The sequence below is a fragment of the Varanus komodoensis genome, unplaced genomic scaffold, assembly GCF_004798865.1.
Source record: "Varanus komodoensis strain SLA01 unplaced genomic scaffold, ASM479886v1 scaffold244, whole genome shotgun sequence".
Classification (NCBI taxonomy): Eukaryota; Metazoa; Chordata; class Lepidosauria; order Squamata; family Varanidae; genus Varanus; species Varanus komodoensis.
This window is the reverse complement of record NW_025335650.1, coordinates 48414-72960: the sequence shown is the minus strand read 5'-3', so window position 1 is coordinate 72960 and position 24547 is coordinate 48414. Positions and strand designations below refer to the sequence as shown.

General features: G+C 42.5%; 1 protein-coding gene across 1 annotated transcript; it reads right to left on the bottom strand.

Moving 5' to 3' along the window:
* Positions 1-5331: 5331 nt before the first annotated feature.
* On the bottom strand, positions 5332-6785 carry LOC123024645 (vomeronasal type-2 receptor 26-like). The gene is made up of 2 exons (XM_044432642.1): positions 6770-6785; positions 5332-6233 (listed from the first exon to the last, which is right to left on the bottom strand). The coding sequence occupies exons 1-2, from the start codon at positions 6783-6785 to the stop codon at positions 5332-5334; spliced, it is 918 nt and encodes a 305-aa protein (XP_044288577.1).
* Between the last annotated feature and the right edge of the window lie 17762 nt (positions 6786-24547).

Here is a 24547-nt window from a genome sequence, read left to right as displayed (position 1 = left end):
ACTGAAATACAAGCTTTTACTACAAGATGATAACACTGAAAAAATGTGAGAGACTTGGAGAGACCTGGAGAGAGAGACACTCATGAGTAGTTTAATTTTTTTTATAAAATCTTGCATAAAGAAAGTTCAGTCTCTGAAGATGGAATGTAGCAGTACATACATAGTGGAAGCCCTAATCAACAAATTTTTGTCCAACCAAAGAGAAATGCTTAATGGCACCATTAGCATCTGAGATTTCATGAACGCAGGGAGACTAGCTGGAGGTTTCCACCGGTGCCTGAGGGGCCTGGCTTACCAGGGGACCTTCTTTAGTGTGGGCCATGCTCGGGTGTCCACCCCACATCTGCTTCCACCATCACAACATAGTGCTGCTGCTGCCAAAGCTTCTTTGTCTGCTGCATTGCTTGTTTGGTGCCCGTTCAGTGGCCACCGGTTGGTGGTAGCCAGGGACTCCAGTGGGCAATGACTGTGTTGGGAGGGCGAGGAGGAGGTTGTCATGGATCTGGGTGGAGACGGAGCAGCCACTGGAGTGGTGATGGGCCCGGGGAGGTATGGCAGCAGGGCAGAATGTGCCAACATTGGAAAAGAGAAGGTAGACACATAATAGCTATTCCCTTTTCTTGTTTTTCCCCTGCTTAAAGGTGCCAGGCAACCATGTCAGTCTGCCCAAGGGTTTGTTGGTGCTGTTATTCAATGCCAGGTTGGTATGTAATAAAACCACCTTCATCCATGATTTGATTCTGGCTGAAGGGGGCTGTCCTGGCATGTATTGGTTAAACCTTGATGGGAGCAGAGGGAGGGGTCTTGATCTAGCATAAACAGAACCTGGAGGGCTGGTGGATGCTATTAATCTTCACATATATGATCTTTCTGTCCTCATGGGTGGCAGCCTGGAGTGTTTGTACTGTGTGTTGGGCTCTCAAGAGAGATTAGGGATTCTGTTAACATACTGACTATCACTTTATTGTTCTTTCTACCTGAGTTGGTGGAGGTGGTCTCAGACTTGGTGCTGAAGATGCCAAGGATGCTAGTCCTGGGGGACTTCAATTTCCATACCAAGTCTGCCTTATCCAGGGCAAGTGAGGATTTTGTGGCCTCCATGACAACCATGGGACTGTCTCAATGTGTTATTGGCCCATCACATGAGAAGGGTCAAACTCTGGACCTGGCCTTCTCAATGGGGACAGGGGGAGGGTGGTTCTGATATGGAGGGGCTAACATCTACCCCTTTGTCATAGTAGGACCATTATCTGGTCAAGTTTAGATTCTCTTCACCTCTTCTCTGCAAGGGTGGGGGACTTATTATGTTCAATCCAGATGAATTCCAGAGAGCTTTGGGAGATTATCCTACTGATATGGTAGGTCCTCCTGATGAGGCCCAAGTCACCCTTTGGAATACGGAGATGACTTGAGCAGTTGATGCTATTGTGCCAAAGTGTCCTCTCCCTAATAGCAGAGCCTGCTCAGCATCTTGGTATACTGCTGAATTGCAGGTGATGAAGCAAGTGGGGAGATAGAAAGGATTGCAGTGTGACAGCAACAAATAGCTGTAATATTGACCCACAAACCCTGGGAACCTATTCAGTAGTGGAGAAATTAAATCAGCATGAATGCAACTGTAGAAAATAAAATTGAACAGAACATGGCATGTGGTGTCACTTTGCCCTGTGCTACAAGAGCATAACCGCTCTGCAAACGCTGTCTTTTTAGAACAGCACTCTAGGACTGCCAAAGGAAATGCCCTACAGTGGGTTAATGAGAACATCCTTCTATATTTGGGAACAAACAGCTACCTTAGCCTGATTGTTGAGATGCAGCTCAACATATAAACGACCCACACATTCACGAGCAATAAAACTAAAGTCTTTTATTGCTACTTATCTACAAGATTTACAACTCTACAGATAAGCTCTACTGTTGAGGTCTTTGCAATGCAGATGCTAATCCTTTAGTGACATCTCTCCCCAAGCCCATGTGGGACTAGCTATCTTGGCCCCACCTTTCCTCTCTAGGGCATAACAAGGCTTGCCTTTGTTCTCACCTCCTCAGAATTCTCCAATTGGTTGCTAGGGAAAAGTCTATCATGCCCCCTGTGTCTCCTGTGTTGTGCTCAGGAAGTTCAGAGTCAGGAGGGGGTGGGGCAGTCTGCTCAAACTCTCTCTGAGCAGAACTCGTAGTGCCTTTTCCCTCTGAGCTCTCTTGCTTTGATGTAGGCTCGGGTGTTTGCTCAATGGGTGGAGGGTCAGGATGAGGTACAGCTATCTGCTCAGCCACCCCCAAGCTAGGTTGTGGGGTTGACATTTGGGTACAGGGTCCCAAGCACAAGACCTCCTTGTGAGGTGCTGTCTCTGTCGGGGCTTCAGGCACGACACTGCTCAAAGCCTATACTGAACAAACCTAATGGTGAGACTCCCAAAGTAGCAAGTTTCAACCCAATTGACTTTGTCCAGCTAGATTTGGAGTCATCCTGGAGGATTCAAGAGGCAAGGCCAGCTTGAAGGAAGAGCAATGTAAGCCAACATGAGAGGATGGTTACTCACACACTGGCCTCAATTCTAACTTTAGTGGGTGAAAATTACTTTTATTAAAATGATTTGAAAGAGTTTGAAATGCTGTTTTAAATGAAAGGAGAAATGGAAAGTATATATTAAAAAATGTCAGGATGTGAAATAAGTTTACAACCACTTAACAACTTAGGTGTAAAAGTGATAGGAAAAAAATGACACAGAGTTTCAAGATAATAATGAAACAACCTGCATAAAGAAACTGAAGGACTTACAGATATGGCTGAAGTTAAACGTTTCATGGCTGGGAAGAATCTTCATCATAAAAATGAAGGTATAACCTAAATTTAACTTCCTGTTTCTCATGTTCCTAACGTCAGTACAGGGGGGAAACTTACAAGATTGGCAAAAACAATGGAATATTTATATTTGGAATGGAAAAAATAAACAAACAAGGATTCTATTTAAAGTACTACAAGCTGAAGGAAAGAGAAAAAGAATTCACCCTCCAATCTCTCCTGCAATGTTCACAACAGAAGCAGACTGTGGAAAACATTCTAGGAAAAACAATGATCTTATCTCACAAAGAGACATCATGGAACAACAGGGGTGAATGAAGTCATGGCAAGAACTAAAAGATGAAGGAAAAACCAGAGAATGTCTCCTTTATGATCAGCTAGCCTCACAATTTAAAAAGCAAATTCAAATTGGTAAGGGCATAATAAGCAATCTGATGTATTTTGAATTTATTAACAAAAATTGAACAAAGTACCTCCTAGGACATATTTATCAACATCTGCTTCAGTGTGATAATGAGACTCAACTAGGCAAAATATACATGAAGACAGGGACACAGCATCTTGGAGAAGAAATATTGTCCTTCCCACCAATGGGAAGTCTTATGGATGTAAAATTGACTGTATCCCAAACACTAAGAGAGAATTGGTAGATGCATTTCCGATGGTATTTCACTCTGAATGATATACAGCAAATGGAGAAGAACTATAATGAAAAATGTTGGAAACACAAAGTGATATATGGTAGACATGTGACAGATTTTTTTTAAAAATGGAAACAGATACAAGTGGACATGCAGAAAATTCTCAAAATTTCTTTCCAATTAATGCCAAGAATAAGTTCCTGAGCACTGGCCCAAGACGATACTAAAAGTTTGGACAGGCTTATCCAAATGTATGGTAAGAGCAGCAAGTGAGAATTGCCTCAAAGTGGAAAGCTGAAGACTGCCCAGCTGCTGAAAATTGGATAAACAAGCTAGCTGAGCATGCAGAATGGGGTAGCTAGCTAATGATGTCCACAGGTGACTAGTAAAAGAATTTACCCAAGGCTTACTATGAAAAAATAATGGTGGAAGAAAATATAGGTTTTGCACATATTTCTGATTACTATTCTTTACCAAAGCAATCTCTTGATCTATACTGAACTTAAAAGACTGGACACATTGAGAGTTGAGAATTGAAAGGTTTGTATGGGAAAGAGGTTGATAGATATTTTTGTTTACTGTGAAATTGCATCAATGAGGAGTGGCATGCTGAAACTCTTCGGTGATCCTTGGCATCTTACAGTGATGGTTCCTGAGCTGGTGGTGGTAGATCAAAGAAACACTAGTGGAGGCAAGGTGGGAAGTTAATGAAAGCATCAAGTCATTACAGCCACTATTGAGAAAGAGACATCTACATTTTGGATCATTATGAAAGGGAGCAAAATATAACCACCAATATCATGACTTGAGGAGATGTTGCTAAATCTCTGCACTGACCTTTGCTTCTGTCTTCCTATATAGTCTTTTGTGCTTTATATTGTTCTTTCTGAAAATAAAACAAGATTTTGGAAATGTTGGTGGAAAAAAACAGGGATCAAATGTAAGTGTGCAGGTAAAATAGCATTGAACCAAATAGTTGTACTAAGTAGCAATAGCATCAAGAGGTTTTTTTTAAAAAATGTAGAATGGTGAAAAAGGTGGGAGATAAAATAGACTGTCATCCATGACTAATTCCCCATCTCCTGACAAACATAACACTCATGCTTCAAAATGGATTCCTTGCACAAGATAGTTCTGCTGATTCCATCGATGAAGGCTTTACCCAGCCTGAAGGGAGAGGGTCTGGATGTCACCTCTGCCTGAAGACCATCTCCTTTGCTAAAACAATGCATTGCATTATCATTGGACAGTGTTGTGGTTGGTAGTAGATGGCTATGCACGTTGTTTAGCCCTAAAGCCAATGTTGATGGGGTTTGCTAAGCAAACTGTTGGACTGCATCTTGAGTATCATACATTCAAACAGATACCCTAAAGCAGAACCAACAGTTTCCCTGAAATTGGGAGACATTCTCCTAATTTCAGTGGACAACCTTCTAAGGCTTTCTGTCAGGAGGATTGTCTTAAATACTGCTCTGCTGCAGGAGACTGGTTCATGTATACAGGGTGCTTATGGGTCTGTCATTAACTGTTTTTTGTTTTTTTAGGGGTTTTTTTTTTGCTTTCTGAAGAAAATTGTTTTCAGCAAAGACAATATAAGTACAGCAGCAATTGACCTTCTTCAAGTGAGACCCTCAAGAAAATTATTGATTAGAATGTGAGGGACCATTTTCTGTCGACCTACATGACATTCCAAAAAAATCCAGGCCATGAATTTCAGTGAAGCTTTGAATAAAGTAAGATGCAACTGGAAAACTTTATGGATCACATGATGAGATCATACAGACAAATTGTCTGTACAAACCTGTCCTGTGGCAAAACACACACACACACAAATGACAGAACAGATGGATTGCACACTGCAGCGAAATGTGCATTTGGGTAAAATTTTCAAGCTGTTCTCCTTATTAGATGTTCCTTCTTGTTCAACTCGGGTTGCAGCAACATGATGTAACATTTGGGGAAGAAGATGCAAGCAAGCAGTCCAAAACTGGAGGCTAAGATGGAAAAGATCTCCACAGTTACCAAGTACTTTCCTTTGGTGCTCAAGTAGGAAGGCACAAAGGATAACCAGACACTCCAGAAGATCAACATGCTGAATGTGATGAACTTGGCCTCATTGAAACTGTCCGGGAGCTTTCGGGCAAGAAAAGCCACCACAAAGCTGACACTGGCCAGGAAGCCCAGATAGCCCAGGACACAGTAAAACATCGTTAAGGATCCCTCATTACACTCCAGAATTATTTCTTCAGCCACTGAATGAAGATCAATATCTGGAAAAGGAGAAGCAGTTGTCAGCCAGGCAATACAGATCCCTGCCTGAATGAGGCAGCAGAAAAGGAGGAGGGTGCTAGCTAGTCCCTTCCCCATCCACTTCCTAATCTTGCTTCCAGGTTTGGTGGCTCTGAAGGCCAAGACCACCATGACTGTCTTGGTCAACACGCAGGAAACAGCCAAGGAGAAGATGATGCCAAAAGCAGCTTGTCGGATTAGGCATGTCAACCTGTGCGGCTGGCCAATGAAGAGCAGTGTACACAGAAAGCAGAGCAGCAGGGAGGTGAGGAAAGAGTAGGTGAGGTGCCGGTTGTTGGCTTTGATGATGGGCGTCTCGTGATGCATCAGAAATATTCCAAGCACCAGAGTCGTGATCAAGCAGAAAAGGATAGCAAAACCAGTCAAAATTATGCCCAAAGGTTCTTCATAAGAAAAGAAGTTCACTGACTTGGGAATACAGTAATTCTGGTGCTTGCTTGGGTACTTTGCCTCTTCACATGAATGACAGTAATCCAAATCTGAAGAAAAATGAATATATACATATTCTCCTTCATGCTACAGGTCTCACCAACAGGCCACATCAATTTCTAAGATTTAATATTTTTTAGTCAAAGTAGAGAATTCATTAATTGCATTGTATCCACATTTTTCAACTCTCATGAATTTGCCATTCCAAATATGAAGAAATCTCTCACTGATCAATTCAAAGGAAGTTCCCCCCTCCCCATAGGCATGATCCAAATTCAGTAGCTGTTCCCAGCATGAAGAGGACCATGCTTTATCGGTCTGCTATAAACTGTTGCAGGTGAAGAGCCTCTCAATGGATGGGGTACTGGGAGTGCAAATTCAGCCCTTGCTTGACTGAATGCAGTGATTTCAGAGCTCAAGTTTCATGAACTAAAACCTCAATGCTATGAGCCTGGATGGATGGATGGATGGATATGTTCCTCTCTTTCATTTCTTCATTATCAACATGGCATTATCAAAACTGAGGTTAAAAAAAAAACCTCTCACCCAAGCTGGAGTACTGTGTTCAATTCTCAGCCCAAGTTACATGAGGGTGTAGCCATGTTGGAATCAATACAGCAAAGGCCACTAGAAGGGTGGCTGGTTTTCAGGGTAAGCCATATGAGGAGAGACTGAAACAACTGTGACTTTTCAGCCTTGAGAGGAGAAGACTTAGAGGGGACCTCTTAGCATTGCAATAGAACAAAACTCAGGGAACCAAGATTTATGGTAGATGCCAGGAAAGACTTCCTGATGGTTAGAGCCCCTAGGGTATGGAATGAGCTTCCATGGGAAGTGGTTGAAGTCCCAACATTGAGGGTGTTAAAAAATAGGCTGGAGATGTACATGGTGGGAATGTTGTGAGCAGAGCCAGCTGGAGCCAGGGGTCAGAATAGATGGCCAAGGAGACCCCTGAGTCACTCTGTGTCTCTGCTTCTATGCTTCTGTACATAGCCAAGAAAAATCAGAGAAATGCCAAAGGAGGCAATACAGAGCACATAAGAGTAAAAGCTTCCCATGCATATCTCACCTCTTCAGCAGCACCAGAAAGAATGAAGAGACTGGGTCAAAGCTGAAAGAACACTCACTTGCAGATGTATCTAGTGGTGTAAGGAAAATCCATTGTTGTAAAGATCTATACTCCATAGGAACCTGGAATGTAAGATCGATGAATAAAGGCAAGCTGCACTTGCTCCAGTAAGAGATGACAAGACTGAACATCAACATCTTAGGAATCAACAAACTAAAATGGACAGGAATGGGTGAATTTAATTCAGATGAAGATCAGGTATACTACTGTGGGCAAGAATCCCTCAGAAGAAATGGAGTAGTTTTCACAGTCAATAAAAGAGTAGGAAAAGCAGTACTGGAATACAATCTCCAAAATGACAGAATAATCACAGTTCGAATCCAAGGCAAACCAGTCAACATCACAGTAGTCTATGCCCCAGCCACTGGTGCTGAAGAGGCTGCAGTTGACTGGTTCTATGAAGGCCTACACCACCTTCTAGAATTAACACCAAAAAAATGATGCCCTTATCATCATGGGCAAATGGAACGCTAAAGTAGGAAGCCAAAAGATAACTCAAATAACAGGCAAGTTTGGCCTTGGAGTACAGAATTTTGTCAAGAGAAAACCCTAGTCATAGAAAACACTCTTTTCCAACAACCCAAGAGATGACTGTACACATGGAAATCACAAGATGGTCAACACAGAAATCAGATTTATATGTGTTCTGCAGCCAAAGATGGAGAAGCTTTATACAGTCAGTAAAAACAGGACCAGGAGCTGACTGTGACTCAGATCTTGAGCTTCTTTTTGCAAAATTTAGACTCAAATTGAAGAAAGTAGGGAAGAACACTAGGCCACTCAGGTATGACCTAAACCATTTTCCTGATGAATATACAGTAGAGGTGACAAATAGATTTAAGGAATTAGATCTGATAGACAGAGCGCGTGAAGAACTATGGACGGAAGTTCACAACATTGTACAAGAGGTAGGAACTAAAACCGTCCCAAAGAAAAAAACATGCAAGAAAGCAAAATGGCTGTCTGAGGAAGCTTCACAAATAGTTGAGGAAAGAAAGGAAGCAATAGGCAAGGGAGAAAGGGAAAGATACACCCAATTGAATGCAGAATTCCAAAGAATAGCTTGAAGAGCTAAGAATATCTTCTAAAATGGACAGTGTAAAGAAATAGAAGAAAACAATAGAATAGGGAGGACCAGAGATTTCTTCAAGAAAAGTGGGGATATGAAGGGAATGTTTCATGTAAAGATGGGCATGATAAAGGACCAAAATGGCAGGGACCTAAACAAGACAGAAGAGATTAAGAAGAGGTGGCAAGATTACACAGATTACAAAGAAAGAGCTTAACTTGATACCCATGATGGAGTGGTCGCTGACTTTGAGCCAGACAACCTGGAATGTGAAGTCAAATGGGCCTTAGGAAGTCTGAGCATCAACAAAGCTAGTGGAGCAGACAGTATTCCAGCTGAGCTATTCAAAATCCTAAAAGACGATGCAGTAAAAGTGCCACACTCAATATGCCAGCAAATTTCGAAAACTCAACAGTGGCCACACGATTGGAAAAGGTCAGTTTACATTCCAATCCCAAAAAAAGGCAATGCCAAAGAATGTTCAAACTAGTGCAACATTGCACTCATTTCACATGCTAGCAAAGTTATCCGCAAAATTCTACAAGCTAGGTTCCATCAGTATGTGGACAGTGAACCACCAGAAGTACAGGCAGGATTTCGAAGAGGCAGAGGAACTAGAGGACAAACTACCAACATACACTGGATCATGGAGAAAGCTAGGGAGTTCCACTTCTGCTTCATTGACTATGCTAAAGCCTTTGATTATGTGGATCACAACAAATTGTGGCAAGTTTTAGAGATGGGAGTACCAGACCATCTTATTTGTCTCTTGAGAAACCTATATGCTGTCAAGAAGCAACAGTGAGAACTGGACATGGAACCACTGATTGGTTCAAAATTGAGAAAGGAGTTCGGCAAGGCTGTATACTGTCACCCTGCCTAGCCTATTTAACTTATATGCAGAGCACATAAAGAGAAAGGCAGGGCTAGATGAATCACAAATTAGATTTAAGATAGCTGGGAGAAATATCAACAATCTTCAATGATAGAGTGGCAGATGATACCACTCTAATGGCAGAAATTGAAGAGGAATTAAAGAGCCTCTTAATGCGGGTGAAAGAGGAGAGCACAAAAGTTGGCTTGAAACTCAACATTAAATCATACAGATTTCTAAAGTCCACACTTTCTGGAGTTTTTTTCTGCCCTCTTCATTGTATCTTGACATTCCGATCTTGTTCCGGCAGTCAAAACCTTCAGGAGAACCTGAGTTTTCTGAACCCTATCCTTACCCCGGATTTCTGGATAAGAGATTTCATAAGCAATTAATAGGCTACGAAAAGATAAAACATCTGGACCAGATATTCTCTCTGCCATGTATTATAAGTGTCTAGAGGAAGAATTACTGCTACCAGTACAAAAAGTATTGAATGAAATTAATGATGACCACAGCAAGAAGATTATGTAAATTTTATAATATATAAATGTAATGAATGAAATAAAAGTTGAGAGTTCATTACCTACATCATAGCAAGAAGCTCAATATATCATTGATACACAGAGGAGGCAATGATCTTGCCTTGGCAAATTTTTATACACCCATTTATACACTCTTATACACCCAAATCTTTCTTGAATTTAGATTAAACACTTTTTACTCAGATATGCAGAAGATACCACTCTAATGGCAGAAATTGAGGAGGTACTAAAGAGCCTCTTGATGAGGGTGATATAGGAAAGCACACAAAAGTTGGCTTGAAACTCAACATTAAGAAACTAAGATCATGGCATCTGCTCCTATCACTTCCTGGCAAATAGACAGGGGAGAAATGGAAGTTGTGAGAGATGGTGACAGCAGCCAAGAAATTAAAATATGCTTACTCCTTGGGAGGAAAGTTATGGCGATGCTAGACATCCCAAAAAAGCAGAGACATCACCCTGCCAACAAAAGTGTGTATAGTCGAGGCTATGGTTTTCCCAGTTGCAATGTTTGGCTGTGAAAGTTGGACCATAAGAAAAACTGAGCACCAAAGGAATTGAGGCCTTTGAATTGTGTTGCTGGAGAAGACTCCTGTGAATCCCTAGGACTGCAAGGTGATCAAACCAGTCGGTCTTAGAGGATATCAACCCTGACTGCTTTCTAGAAGGCCAGATATGAAGATGAAACAGAACTGCTTTGCCCTCCTAATGAGAAGGAAGAACTCACTGGAGAAGACCCTTATGCTGGGAAGAATTGACGGCAAAAGAAGAAGACAACAGAAGAGAACAAGGTGGCTAGGTGGAGTCACTGAGCAGTCAGTGTGAACTTAACTGGACTCTGGGGGATGGTGAAGGATAGGAAGGCCTGGAGGAATGTTGTTCATGGGTGGCAATGGGTTAGACACGACTTCACAACTAACAACAACAATGCATATTTCAATTAACATTTCAGTTGCAGCCATACTCCTGACTGAATTCACAGACAAAACCAGAATCAATGCCCTATGAAATGAGCTTGGATGGAAGGATATGTTTCTCTTTTTGTTTTCCCTCTGCATTATCAGCAGGACCTATCTATGGTGTATCCAATCAGTAGGGTCTTGGGGATTTTGTCCACTGTCACGCATATTCTTGACTATAGAGCAAGTCTTACTGAACTGAGTGGATTTTTTTCCTGAAGAAACCTGCAAAAGAACCAGGCTGGTCTTCATTTAATGGATGCAGATAGTTGCAGAACTAAAGAAGGTCATGCATTGCAAACATAGGCAAAGGATAATAGGACTCTGAACTCAGAGATTTACTATACTGTGACCAGAGACTCTTGATTATTCTTTCTGTGTTATTCCCTATGTTATGATCTTTTAGCTTCACTGGAAGAATCTGTGTGGTGCTCTAAGGCAAGCTTCGCAAGGGTATGTTTTAATATTCAAAAATTTTATTTATTTATTTATTTATTTATTTATTTAGGGGACTTTTATGCTGCCCCATTCACCAAGCCTCAGGGCGGCTCTCAATCAAAAATGAGCCAACCAACATGAATACTTCAAATTCACTTCAGTTGGCTCACCTGAAACACCAGGAGGAAAAGGTCACATACGTGTTCACACACAACAACTTCCTCCACCATTATTCAGCATCTTTCACTTGGACCCAACTAGACCCATTCAATCACACTACAATCCCTGAAGAAACCTCTGTTACATACCTGCTCTTGATCTTCTCAAATACATTGGGAATAGATGTACATTGCAATGCCTACCCTTCTCTCCTGAAACCATCCCTTCGGGACATGGGATGCAATCATAGCAGCAGAATGGTTCCCCTTCCTTGACCTTCTTCCTAGAACCAGGATTGCAGCTCTCACTGCACACAGACAGAGGCTGTGCCTAAGACATCGGGGTGGAGGAGAATAAGAATCATGAGAAGTATTCAGGCGAATCCTTCCAGTTCTGCAATCCCTTGGTAGGTTCCCACCTCTCCAGGAGCTGGTTTTCCAGATGTGCTCTCTGACACTTTGGTAAGGTTGAAATTATATGAATGTGCTGTGGAGGGTAACTGCATGCAGGCTTCCCACCTGCTTGTAATTGGAATGGAGAAAAGGGGGGAGGTCCTATATAAATGGTGTCATTGACTCAGCTCCTCTTGGGGTTGGGAAAAGCACTCTGATTCACCTTTTCCTAAATTCTTCCCAATTCAAATTGCAATGTGTTCTCATTTTTGACATGTTTTCAGTTACTTTGAATAAGTCAGCTGTGCACTTTTTCCATTTTATTCCAAAAACATAAAATGTGTATTGTCATTCTTTCTAAGAATACGGCAATTTTCTAATGTTTATTAGAACATGACTTCTTCAAATGTACTGATAAATCCTGGAATATGTAAGCATTTCTCAAAGAAAACACTCTCCTTTTTGCAAGGGAGATGATGACATGATTTGCCAGAATTAAAATTGCTGAGCATCCCTCCTCCTTCCATTTCAAACTTTCCCATAGGGAGCATAGATGAAGCCACCCAAAAGTGTCTTCCATACATGCTACATGGAACTTCAAGGATACCTCCAGTTTGTCTGCCAGAATTCTCTGAAAGCTGACAGTGGCCCCCAGATGTCTGAGGTTGTCCACCCCTCCTGGAGCTCCTCACTTCTATTGAATTGGTTCATGTGCCTAGCTGACATTGAAACCAATTGAAAGCAAATTGTATGTATGTATGAATGGATGGACGGAAGGCAGATCCAAGTCAGTATTGGGAGGGGTGGGTAGAGGTGGTGGAGGAGGCGGAGAGGGGATGCTTTAATATGTCAGTTTTACTTTCGCCAGCATCTGAATATTTAAACTCTTGACCTTTCCATGTCAAATATGAAGTAACTTGAAAAATACTAACAAAAACTATACTGAAATGAAATTGTCACCCATCAGTCCAAGCCAAAAAGGAAAGGATCAAGCAGTCCTGATTCCCTGCCAAATTACTGTATAAGATCAGAAGCCTGTCAGGGGAACTCTAACTCAGAACAAGGTGGTCCTTCACACAAGGATTCAGACTCAGACTTCCGAGATGGAACACATCAAAATGATTTCACATGAGTGGACCAAACTGACAGTGTCTGTTTTTTCACATTCAGATTGTCCTAACTCAAGTGCTTTACATCCCAAATATAGGAACTCTTCCAGATTTTGGTGAAACATTATAAAAAACAAATGAAAAATCATTTGAACCATCCACAAGATCGGAGAGAAATAGTAAAAGAGCAAATATTGCAAAAGAGAAAACTGAATATGGTTCATTTTAAATATAGACTGGGTCTAGTCTTCACACTTAGACAAGTCCCATTGAAATCAATGGGACACTGATCATAACTATTTTAAGTTCTCTTTCTTGGAATGTGCTGTCCTAAGTAAGACTTTGCCTGCATCTGAGCATATGTTTACATGTCCTTAATATTGCTTAGTTTCATATTGAAGCAGAGTTAAGAGGCAAAAACAGCTACAGTATATGAATATTTAAAACAATATCTTCTTTTTTATTTCAACTATTTCAGCTGGTCAATTCAGCAGCTCAGGAACCAGCACAGAAGCTTAACGGGTCTCATTCACTGCATCCGGTATTGTGCTATCCAGTTACAGTTAAAGCAATTTCTGGGTCTATAATTGTCAGATGCAATGCAACAGACATATCAGTACTGAAACTGAGGGCAATTCAAAGGTACAGACTATGCCACTCTGCCAAGAACCAAACCTGATTAAACCAGCTGTTCCATGTTATGGAATCTGGACTGATGGTGAATGCGTGGTCTGGAGCTGCCTTGGCATCCATCCTCCCAACTTTCACTCTTCGAAATGATTGGTTTGAGGACACAATCCAATTGATCACATCAAATCCTGTGACTAACTCTCCATTCTCGTTAAAAGAAACCTTGTCCCCAGCACTATTGTTAAATGAAACAAGCTTCAGAAAATGATGGAGCTGGAATGAAAAGGGAAGTGCTTAGAAAAATTGTAAAAGGAATCATGCAGAATGAGAGAGAAACACTTGCACTTGGTGGCTATCATTCTTATTCTTGGATTCCCTGATGCATTAAGGACTGACTGTGAGCTCAGATACTTCTCTCATCAAAGGTCAGATTGCATTTCTTCAAACGTTTGAGGCAGGCAACCTAGAAAATTATTTCATGTAGGGGAGCAAACACACATATACTTTTGGATATCACTGTTTCTTTAAGAAGACACATAATCATTTAGTTCAAATATAAACTGGAAGCGTTCTATACATTATACCAATTATTAAAAATTTACAAAATCTTGGTTTCTCCCACATGAGGGTTTTCAGCCCACTACCTGCCACTGCACTTGACTCTGAAATATTGGTCCCCCTCTGGTCACCATTCCTCTGTCCTTCACACCCAATGAAGACATGGCATGCAAGGCATGGGCCACTGCATGGACAGCATTGTAGACATTGTAGCTGTGGCCAGTCAAATGCATTTCAAAAAATGGACGAGGAAGAAACTCCAACTTCTCATCTCCAGTGCAGATGTTCCCATCTAAATTGCCCAGAAATTGATCTGGGAATACACAGCCGAAAGCCTGTTGCCAGAACGACTGAATAAAACCATCTCCTTTTGGATTGGAAGGCTTTTTTGCATGAAGGAATTGTTGAAATCCTGGGACATCGTTGGATTGAATTCTGAAAGATAGAGCACCATGGAAAAAGTCTGTGTTCCAATTCCTTTGATAGACAAATGACGTGAGTTCCACCTGAGCGGTCGCAATCATTACTTTGCCAATTGGTGTATTTGTCACTTGTTCTCGTTCTGACAGATATGGTAACCATCTAAAAAAAGCCATGGAATAGGATTCTCCATTGGCCACCAATACATTTGCTGTGCTGTCCTCAATAGTATCATGCATTTTTGCCCCCTTCTCGAAAATGTCTTTTAAATCAGAGATATGAGCAAGTTCAGGGATCTTTTTAATGAAAGCAAAACAGACACCATTCTCAGAAAACAGTGGGACCACCATTTGGAGGAATCGTTCTCCATTGTCATTGTCCACAACAACTGTCCCAATCCACGTCCACCCAAAATGCTGCAGCAAAGAGAGAATGCCTGCATACTGAAGGGACTCCCTCGGAGTCATGTTGTAGAAGGAAAGACCTGGGGTTTTATCATTCATCACTGGTGCAGAGCCATATATCAGCTAAGGATACAAGAAGGAGAGGGTGACTCACCAAATAATGAAGACATTCCTCTGACAACATTTGCATATACGACCTCAGCAATTTTCTCAACAATGCCATAGCACCAAAACATCATGGCACATGTGGGCCTGAAAAGGGGACTTCAATTTGGCACCCTGGGTCATCATATTGTATTTTCCACTCTCTATGTGTGTATGTGTGTATATAACAATAGACTTTCATGAGAAGCACACAGCTTTCTAGCAAAAATCCTAGGCCTGAACAGCATGTACCAAATACTCAAACAATTACGTATGTTAACATCCTCATTGCCTGATAGATGAGTGTGCCCCTACTCCCCCCTCAGGTTCCTAGTAAGTGTCTTTTAGCCATGGAGAGGGCAGAGAGAAGGTACTTCATCCATATGTACATTTCCATGAAATAATGTAATGCTTTAATGACAGTGGATGATCCAATGAGCATGTTTCACTGCATGATCTACCAGTGTCACAATCTCCCCCGCACACACAGAAGCGACTGCTAGAAGTTGCTAGTGTCAATATTTCACAGAAGTATTCCCTGAACTGCTCCACAAACAATTATCCAATCTAAGGAATTCTATATGGAGGATGCAGTGCAGCATCCACCTCACAGACACACACGCCCTCTCTCTCACACAAAGTAGATAATACGGCTCAGATTAAGATCTGAAGATGGGACAGGGAGATATCAGAAGGGTGATCCACTCATTCATATCCTTTTCACAAATTCCTGAATATCTCCAAATACCCAAATTGGTTGTGAGGACACTACTGCTATAATAAAATTGCAACCTCCCACCTCCCTGCAATGCATATTTGCCTGAACTGCTGAAAAAAATCAAGCTTCTTTTCTGAGCCTGTGTGATATTTAGGAGAGGGCTCACTCCTTCATCCCTGCTGTCTCCCCTCCTCAATCTCAAGCCACTGCACCATCTCCTAAATCTTTTAAGAATCCTAGCTGGTGGTGAATGCAGAGGGATCACTCAGCTTAGGGATCACTGCAGGAAAGGGGAAGAAAAATGAAGAGCATCTGTGGCATTACAAAATGGATCAGGATGTTCAGGTGCATGAGGTCTGAGCCTCTGTCCAAACCACCCTGCCTCAGATTCCCATCTGCATTAAGGAACACAGTCCAAGGTGAAATTCCCCTTTACCCACATAGTTTGCTTCACCTTTGATGTTGTCCTACATGCAAAGGAAAGAGAGAATATAATTTCTTCCACGGTCCAAATCTCCATTTCCAAAGCACAAATGAACCAATAAAAGAAGAAGGTGAATGTGAAGAAAATGTTATGCTCTCATTCACCATGTTCATGGAAAGACACGCTCCCCACCTGTGGAATCTTGTAGATATCCAAGAGAGTTGCAATGTGAAGGGAGGTCTGAGCGTCCAGTCCTCCGATGACTGCTGTCAAGTGTTGCTGGATGCCACATTGGTAGTTATGGACTAATCTCCCTGATGCGCATATCAGTCGCAAGGTGGCCTGATATGTCCACTTGGCCGTGAAATAGCTGTCATAGACGCGGAAGCCCAAGGTGAGGTTGGGCAGGATGTGAGGGTTGTCATTGATCTCCTGCACTGCAAATGCCAAGGCCAGGATATGCTGGTAATTCCTTGGCACCACACTAGAAGCAACAAAATCACCTCCTGAATTACAACATTCCTTGCACAGTATTTTGTCAGCAGCTCAAACTGCTTTTGGCATCATAATTATCATCATCCAGACCTCATCTCTGCCTTGACTTGGCCAACACATATTCATGCCATATTGAAACTCATCTTCCAAATAGGCTGTTCCCAGGGTTTTCTTATTTCAGAAGAGTTGAATTGTGTGATCCTATTTATGTCAACACTGATAGAAATCACCAGATTGCAATGAAGTGACCTTCCAAGTGAAGTGCATCAGTGCATAATGCTGATGTCGTACGACCCCTGTGGCAGCGTCTCATCAACTTCCCAAGGAAGATGCTTATGAGTATTGTGTGGACGGTGTGAGGCAGGGCGCTAAAGGAATGCCCTGCATTTTATCTAGATGGACATGTTCAGCCATTGGCATGTATGGGATTAGAAGGCACATTTTTCTGATAACATTATAGGGGCAGGTAGGAGGAACATATTGTATGAAAACAGTTAAAATGATTGTGATGGGGCTAAGCACAGAGTACAGTGTACACAACACTGAATGGAATTCCCTCTAAGTGACATAGAGACCTTCAATGCAATTGCTTCCTATTTTAACAGAGATTTTTCTTGCAATTGATCCCCTATCTGCCTTTCCTAAAAGCAAGGAATTTCCATTACAGGAGTGGCTTCACACATGATACTAGCTCTTCATTAGATTTTGGGGTTCCCCCTCTGATCATCGTGCCACTGAACAGCAACATTCAGTAGTGTGCCTGCAGGGGTTGCTTTGGAACAGAAGTCGACTTTCCCTGCACACTGGTACCAGCCCCCACAATACTGACACAATGCAATTTCCATATGAGAAGGCAAAACAAAAAGAGAAAGTTGAAAGAATATGTGCATTAAGAGAGACATAAGACAAAGAGATAGCAAAGTTTCCACATCCCTTTAAGAATATGGAATTCCTCAACTGTCCAAGCCATTTTCACTGGGTGCACCAGCTATGACAAGTTCTGGTAACAAACACAGAAACATAGAAATACAGTGAGTCAGAAGGGGTCTCCCGGGCCATCTAGTCTGACTCCTGGCTCCAGCCAGCTCCTCTCATGACATGCCCACCATGGGCATGTCCAACAAGGAGATACACAAACAAAGAAAGAACCATTCAAACTGGAAGCAAGAACAAAACATTAACTCCTTACGCAAGTTCATCCAGCAATGCTTGTGGGGGTTCTCCAGTGAGGGTTAACGCATCAGGAACGATGAAGGACAGAGAAGCAATGGCACCAATCATGAGATCATCCAGCTGTGCATACTCATGAAGTGGAGGGTGTGGCTCATGATTCTTGCATTTTTCAACACCAGCCTTGGTTCCTATTTGGAAAAGCAAGCTTAGCAACATGACTTCTACTTTCTCCATGCTGAGTAGAAGGACAAAACTTTGCTCTTCATGCAAGTTCACTTATTAGCATGTAGAGCACTGAGATTACAAATGTAGTCTCCCTCAGAGCACTGGCTGTCATTATTTATCCATAGGATCAAGGGTCACTGTATATATTGCCAGGGTCCTTCTCAGCCTAACAGAGATGCTTTGTTCATTAGAAATCTGCAGGGATGTCAAATAGTAACATAACTTGAAGGTAATTGAAGGTAAATATAGTAATTTCACATCAGATATGATGAAGTTGAAAACAGGTGTAGTTTTTCACACTTGATGCAAAGCACAATCTTTGTATTGATTTTTTGAATGAAATGGGAAGGAGTCATCAGAAAGGTACACGGGATTATGAGGCCTCACACAACAGTCATCATGAAACACACTGGGGATTAGAGTTTTACTCTGGACTCAGTGTCCTCATCCTCAATTTGGATAGTGACCACACTGTATGACCAGGAATGATTAATGCTTCTTATGCAGCTATTTGCTTTGCAGTATTCTCCCTCCCCTGCCAATGGAATCTTTCCACTCACACTAAATTCCTGGAAGCATATTAAGAGCTATTTATGGGAGGGGAATGTGATTCCCAGTGAAAACTTGGAGCAGGACATTTAATAGGACAAACAGATTCCAGTCATTCTTATGCAAGAACTGTTGAAAACAGCAGGTAGACTTTGCTATATGTTTTTCCCATTGAATTAGTATTTATCTGAAGAAAGTTAGAAAATTTTGGAAGAATTGGCTCTCCTGTAATTTTAGAATTAAAATTGGAACTGAACTGTTGAATTGTCATAAGATTGGCTTTAGAGACTTTCAAGGACAAGATTGGGGGTGGGGTCATACCTGTGAGGAAGATTATGAATCCCCCCTCATGCCCCTGATTTCAAAATTGGCCTTGTCTTGTTTTCTTCACCCAATGAAGAAGAAGAATCACTATTGAGTGATAGGTCAGAACAAAAAGCCAGAAGGAAAATCCTGTCAATAAATGCTAATGGCCTGAACCCACCCACCCACCATCCAGTACACCATTTCCAGGTCACGCTATGGATGAGTTTTGGTTATTGAGACCCAAGGGTGTGGACATGGAGCTTGGCTCTGTTCATTTTACCCCAGCCCACTTGACCCCTGCCATCATGGCTTGTTGAAAAATCGGTCGATGGTCCCTGAATCTCTTAAGGAGGCAGTAATTAGACCACTCCTTAAAAGGCTGAATCTGGACCTGGTGATATTGCAAACTACCAACCCATCACAAATCTCCTGGTTTTGGGCAAGGTGGTGGAGTGGATGGTGGCTGAGCAACTCTTGAATTAAATGGATTTTCTGGATCCATTCGGCTTTCAGGCCTTGGTTTGGGCAGGGATTGCCTTGGTTGCCTGGTACGATGAGCTTTGCAAGGAAAGAGACAGGGGAAGTGTGACCTTGTTGATTCTCTCTGACCTGGTTGACACCATTGACCAGGGGGTCCTTCTGGACAAGTTGGCTGAGATGGGAGTTGACGGCACCACATTGGGGTGGTTTTGCTCTTACCTGACTGACCATGTCCAGAAGGTGGTGCTGAGGGACAGCAGCTCTGCTCCATGGCTTTTATGTCATTGGGTTCTTCAGGGTTCTGTGCTGTCTCCCATGCCTTTCATCATTTACATGAAACCTCTGGGTGAGCTCATCAGGAGGTTTGGACCGAAGTGCCAGCAATAACCTGACAATACCTTGCTCTACTTCTCATTTTCATCTGATCCAGGTGAGGCTGTTGCTGTCCTACACTGATGCCTGGACTCAATAATGGACTGGATGAGGGTCAACAAATTGAAACTTAATCTGGAGAAAATGGAGGTGGTGCTAGTAGGGGGTCTGCCTGACAGAATGGAGGGGGTTTTCTCTGTCCTTCATGGTGTTGCACTCCCCCTCAGGCACAGGTTCATAGTTCGGGGGTTCTCCTGGATCCCGGTCTGTCCTTGCAAGCATAGGTGGGCTCGGTGTCCAGGGGTGTCTTCCTACAACTTCACCAAATTTACCAACTACATCCTGACATGGATGGACAGAGTCTTAGGACACTCACCCATGCCCTGGCAACATCCATAATAGATTACTGCAATGTATTTTACATGGAGTTACCCTTGAAGACAGTCCAGAACTTGCAACTAGTACAGAATCGAGCAGTGAGGTTGATAACGGGAGTGCCTTTCAGCGTGCACATTAGCCAGTGCTCAGTGATTTGCACTGGTTACCAGTTGCTCCCTGAGCCCAATTCAAGTTGCTTGTTAGGCCATATAAAACCCTAAATGGCTACCTGAAGGACTGCTTCCTCTCAGACAAACCTGCCTATGACTTAAGATCAAGCCAGGAGGCCCTTCTGCAAGTGCCACCTCCCAAATAGCCAAGTGGGATGGCAAATAGGTAAAAAGCCTTCTCGATGGCTGCTCCCTGCCTCTGGTTGGCCCCCTCATCCACAATCAAATCATGGATGAGGGCAGATTTGTTATTGACCGACCTGGCATTAAGCAATAGCACCGTCAGGCCCGAGGGGTGACTGACAAGACTCCCTGGCACCCTCTGTCTGGGAGCAAAACCAGAAGTAGGGACAGGTGTCAGCCATCTGTCCCTCCTTCTTCTATGCGGACACGTTAAGCTCCCACCACTTTTACGTCCTTTGCCCATCACCACACCAATGGCAGCGCCAGTGCGCTCCCCAGGAAATACAAGTGGCAGCATGGCCAGGGACGACTCCATAAAAAAATTTAAAACACTATAAAATTATAAAAACATTTAAAAATTCACCACCCAGCAGGAGGGCCTAACACAGCAAAAGTGAAAGCCCCCTGGCCAGCCAAACCCCCTGCTCGGCCCCCCCAAACGGCGGCGACCGCCCTTTGGCTGAAGCCCTTCGGCCGCCGGCCCTTCAGCCACCGGCTCTGGCCGCCGCTGGCACTTTCAAGCCGCCGGGCTTCCGACGCCCCGCCTCCACTTGTTTCTCTCTGAATATGGGATAATCACTGATTATGCATTACAAATCATTTCAAAGGGAATTCTCACTCATCCGTATGAGCCAAATTCAATAGCTGTTTCCAGCATGAAGAGGACCATGCTGTATCTGCTTGCCATAAAGCTGTTGTAGGTGAAGAGGCTTTCATGGCACAGGGTGGGCGGAGCCCTAATTCAACCTTAACCTGACTCTATACACAAGGTTTTCAGTGTTAGAGTTTTACAAGCTTACCACTCAGTGTCTCAAGCCTGGATGGATGGATTTGTTGATCCACTTGAGTTTGCATCTACAGTATGAAAATGTCATGTAAATGTGTAGGAAGCAGTGATAACTTTGAATTGGCTTATGTGGATAAAAGAGGGCATTGTTTTTACTGGGAACAGCTTCCATGACCTGGGCCTGAAGGTCTTAATTGAGCAGTTGATGTTCTGGCTGATTCCCCACTGCACCTCACCTACTGGGTCACCAAGGCTTTGAAGGAATATTAAGCCCATCACAGCATGAACCTCTCTGGCCCTTTCTGCAACCTGCTATGAAAAAGGTCCAGCAGTTCCTGAGGGAGTCAGGTGCCTTGAACCTCCACCCCAGGCTGCCTTATGGGGAGGTCCTCTTTGGGCAGTGGGGACACAGACAGTGCAGGTCCTGCCAAGAAGGATCCAGCCCGCTGGCGGCAGTGCTACACCAATTAGTGTGTTGTTATAAAAATGAACTGAAAAAACTCTCCTTCTTGCCTAGCCACAGTACATCTGTGAAATACCATGCATGTCTGAAGCATCCTTCATAAGCCTAGGAGCACCCAACTGAATTTACAGATGAACGAGGGCAGAATATGTTCTATGCAAGGAACAACATTTTGGGGTTTACAGCTGCTACCATACACATTCTTAACTTTAGAGCAAGCCTTATTGAACTGAATGAGATTCTTGAGGGGGAGTAAACCTGGACAGAAACAGGTTGAACTTCACAAAAAGAATATAGATAATTGCAGAACTAAAGAAAGATCATGTTTTGGATACACAGACATATGCTAATGGGTTTTATTTATTTATTTATTTAAGACATTTTTATGCCACCCCCATTGCAACAAAGCCTCGGGGCGGCTTACAACAAAAATCTGTTTTGATTAAACAGATGTACAGACATGTACTGACTGTGACCAGAATCCCTTCATTATTCGTTATTGGTTACTCATGAGTTATGCTCATTTAGCATCAGTGGAAGAATCTCTGCAGTTCTCAAGGGCAAGGTTCAAAAGCATTTGTTTCAATAGGCAAGGATCAGCCCTTCATGTGTAGGAAGCACTGCTAACATTGAATCTGCTTATCTGGGCAAAACTGGGCATGGCATTGATTGGCTACAGCTTCGATGGCACAGTGCCAGAATGCAGTCATTCAGCAGTCCAAGTTCTGTCTGCTTCTGCAGCTCACCTGCTTGGTCACTGAAGCAATGATGGGATATTAAGCTATCTGAGCATGATGGGGCCTGATTTTGTGGCCCTTCCTGCTATCTGCTATGACCACCAGCCCCTGAGGGAGCCAGGAACCTTGACAGGTACCTTATGGGGAACCCTTGTTTGGCCAGTGAGGACACATACAGAACTACTTCTGCCAAGAAGAATCCAGCCCAATGCATGATTCTACAGTGCACTAGGATTACTTCGAACCTTACTGACACATGATCACAGACATGCTCACAAACACCAACTTCCTACACAAATATTGCAAATCTTCCCCCAGGTCCCACCTGGCTCCATTCAATCACACTTCAATCCCTGAAGAAAACTCATTCACATATCATTTCTTGATCTTATCCAATACATTTGGAATAGATGGACATTCTGATGCCTACCCTTCTTGCCTGAAACCTTTGCTTTGGGACATGGGATGCAGTCATAGCAGCAAAATGACTCCCCTTCCTTGATCTTCTTCCTAGAATCAGGATTGCAACTCTCACTGCATGCAGAAAGAGGCTGTGCCTGAGTCATCAGGGGAGGAAGAGAACAAGAATCATGAGACGTATTCATTGGAAGCCTTCCAATTCTACAATCTATTTGTCAGTTTCTAAGCTCTCTAGGAGCTGCTTTTTCATGAAGACTGTGAGACTTAGGTAAGGTTGAAATTATCTGACTGCATGCATGCTTCCCACCTGCCTATAAATGGAATGGAAAAATGGGGCAAATGTTGGTTTTCAACATCCTACATGAATGGTGTGATCAACTTATTTCCACCTGAGCTTGGGAAAAGCAGTACATTTCACCTTTGCCCAAATTCTCCCAAAATCACGTTTCAATGTGCTCCCATGATTGACTTGTTTTTCAGTTGCTTTGAACAGATAAACTTTGTAAACCATCCAGAGAGCCTTGTAAACCACCCAGAGAGACCTCTGGGCTATTAGGGTGGTATATAAATGCAAACAAAAAATAAATAATAATTTATGTATTATTCAGACAAACATAAAATGTGTATTGTCACTCTTTTTTAGAATATGCATATTTTCTAATTTGTTTTAAAATAGGATATTTCCACATACACTCATAAATCCCGGAATGTGCGAGCATTTCTCAAAGAAAACACTTCTTTGTTCTTTTAAAAGAGAAATGCTCGTACAATTTGCCAGATGTGAACATGCTGTGTATCCTTCTTCCCTCCATTCCAGTATTCTCATGGGAAGAAGAAAGGAAGCCACCCAAAACTGCCCTTTACTTCTGAGAAATGGTGACCTAGCTGATCCTTCACACAGGGATTCAGGTTTGGACTTTTGAGATGCATGCACAAAAATCACTCACCATGAAGGACAAAAATGACAGTTTCCATTTCTTCCACATTCATATTTTTCTCGTCACAAATTCTTTCAATCCAAAATATGAAGACACTTGTTAGTTTTGGTAAAACATTATATAAAGTGAAACAAAACAAAATTTTCACCCTTCCCCAAGTTGGAGAAATATGGTATAACAAAAGAACACATATACACAAGTGAAAACTGAGTGCAGTAAATTTTTACTAGGAAGGAGGCTTAATGGCTCTCATTCACTGCATCATGTGCTGGACTCTCTAGTTACAGTTAGGTATTTTTCTAGGTCCATCATGATCAAATAGAAGGAAAATGAACTTGTCACTACTGAGACTGAGTCTTATTCAAATGTACGGATGATGCCACTCTGCCAAGAACCAAACCTAATTGAACCAGCTGTTCCATGTTATGGCATCCAGACTGATGGTGAATGCTTGGCCTGGAGCTGCCTCGGCATCCATCCTCCCAACTTTAACTCTTTGAACAGATTGATTTGAGGACACGATCCAATTGATCACATCAAATCCAGTGACTAACTCTCCATTCTTGTTAAAAGAAACCTTGTTCCCAGCACTGTTGTTAAATGAAACAACCTGCAGAAAAGGATGGAGCTGGAATGAAAAATAAAGTGCTTAGAAAAAGTGTGAAAGGAACCATGCAGACAGAGGGAGGGAAATGCTTGCATTGGATTCTTATTATTTT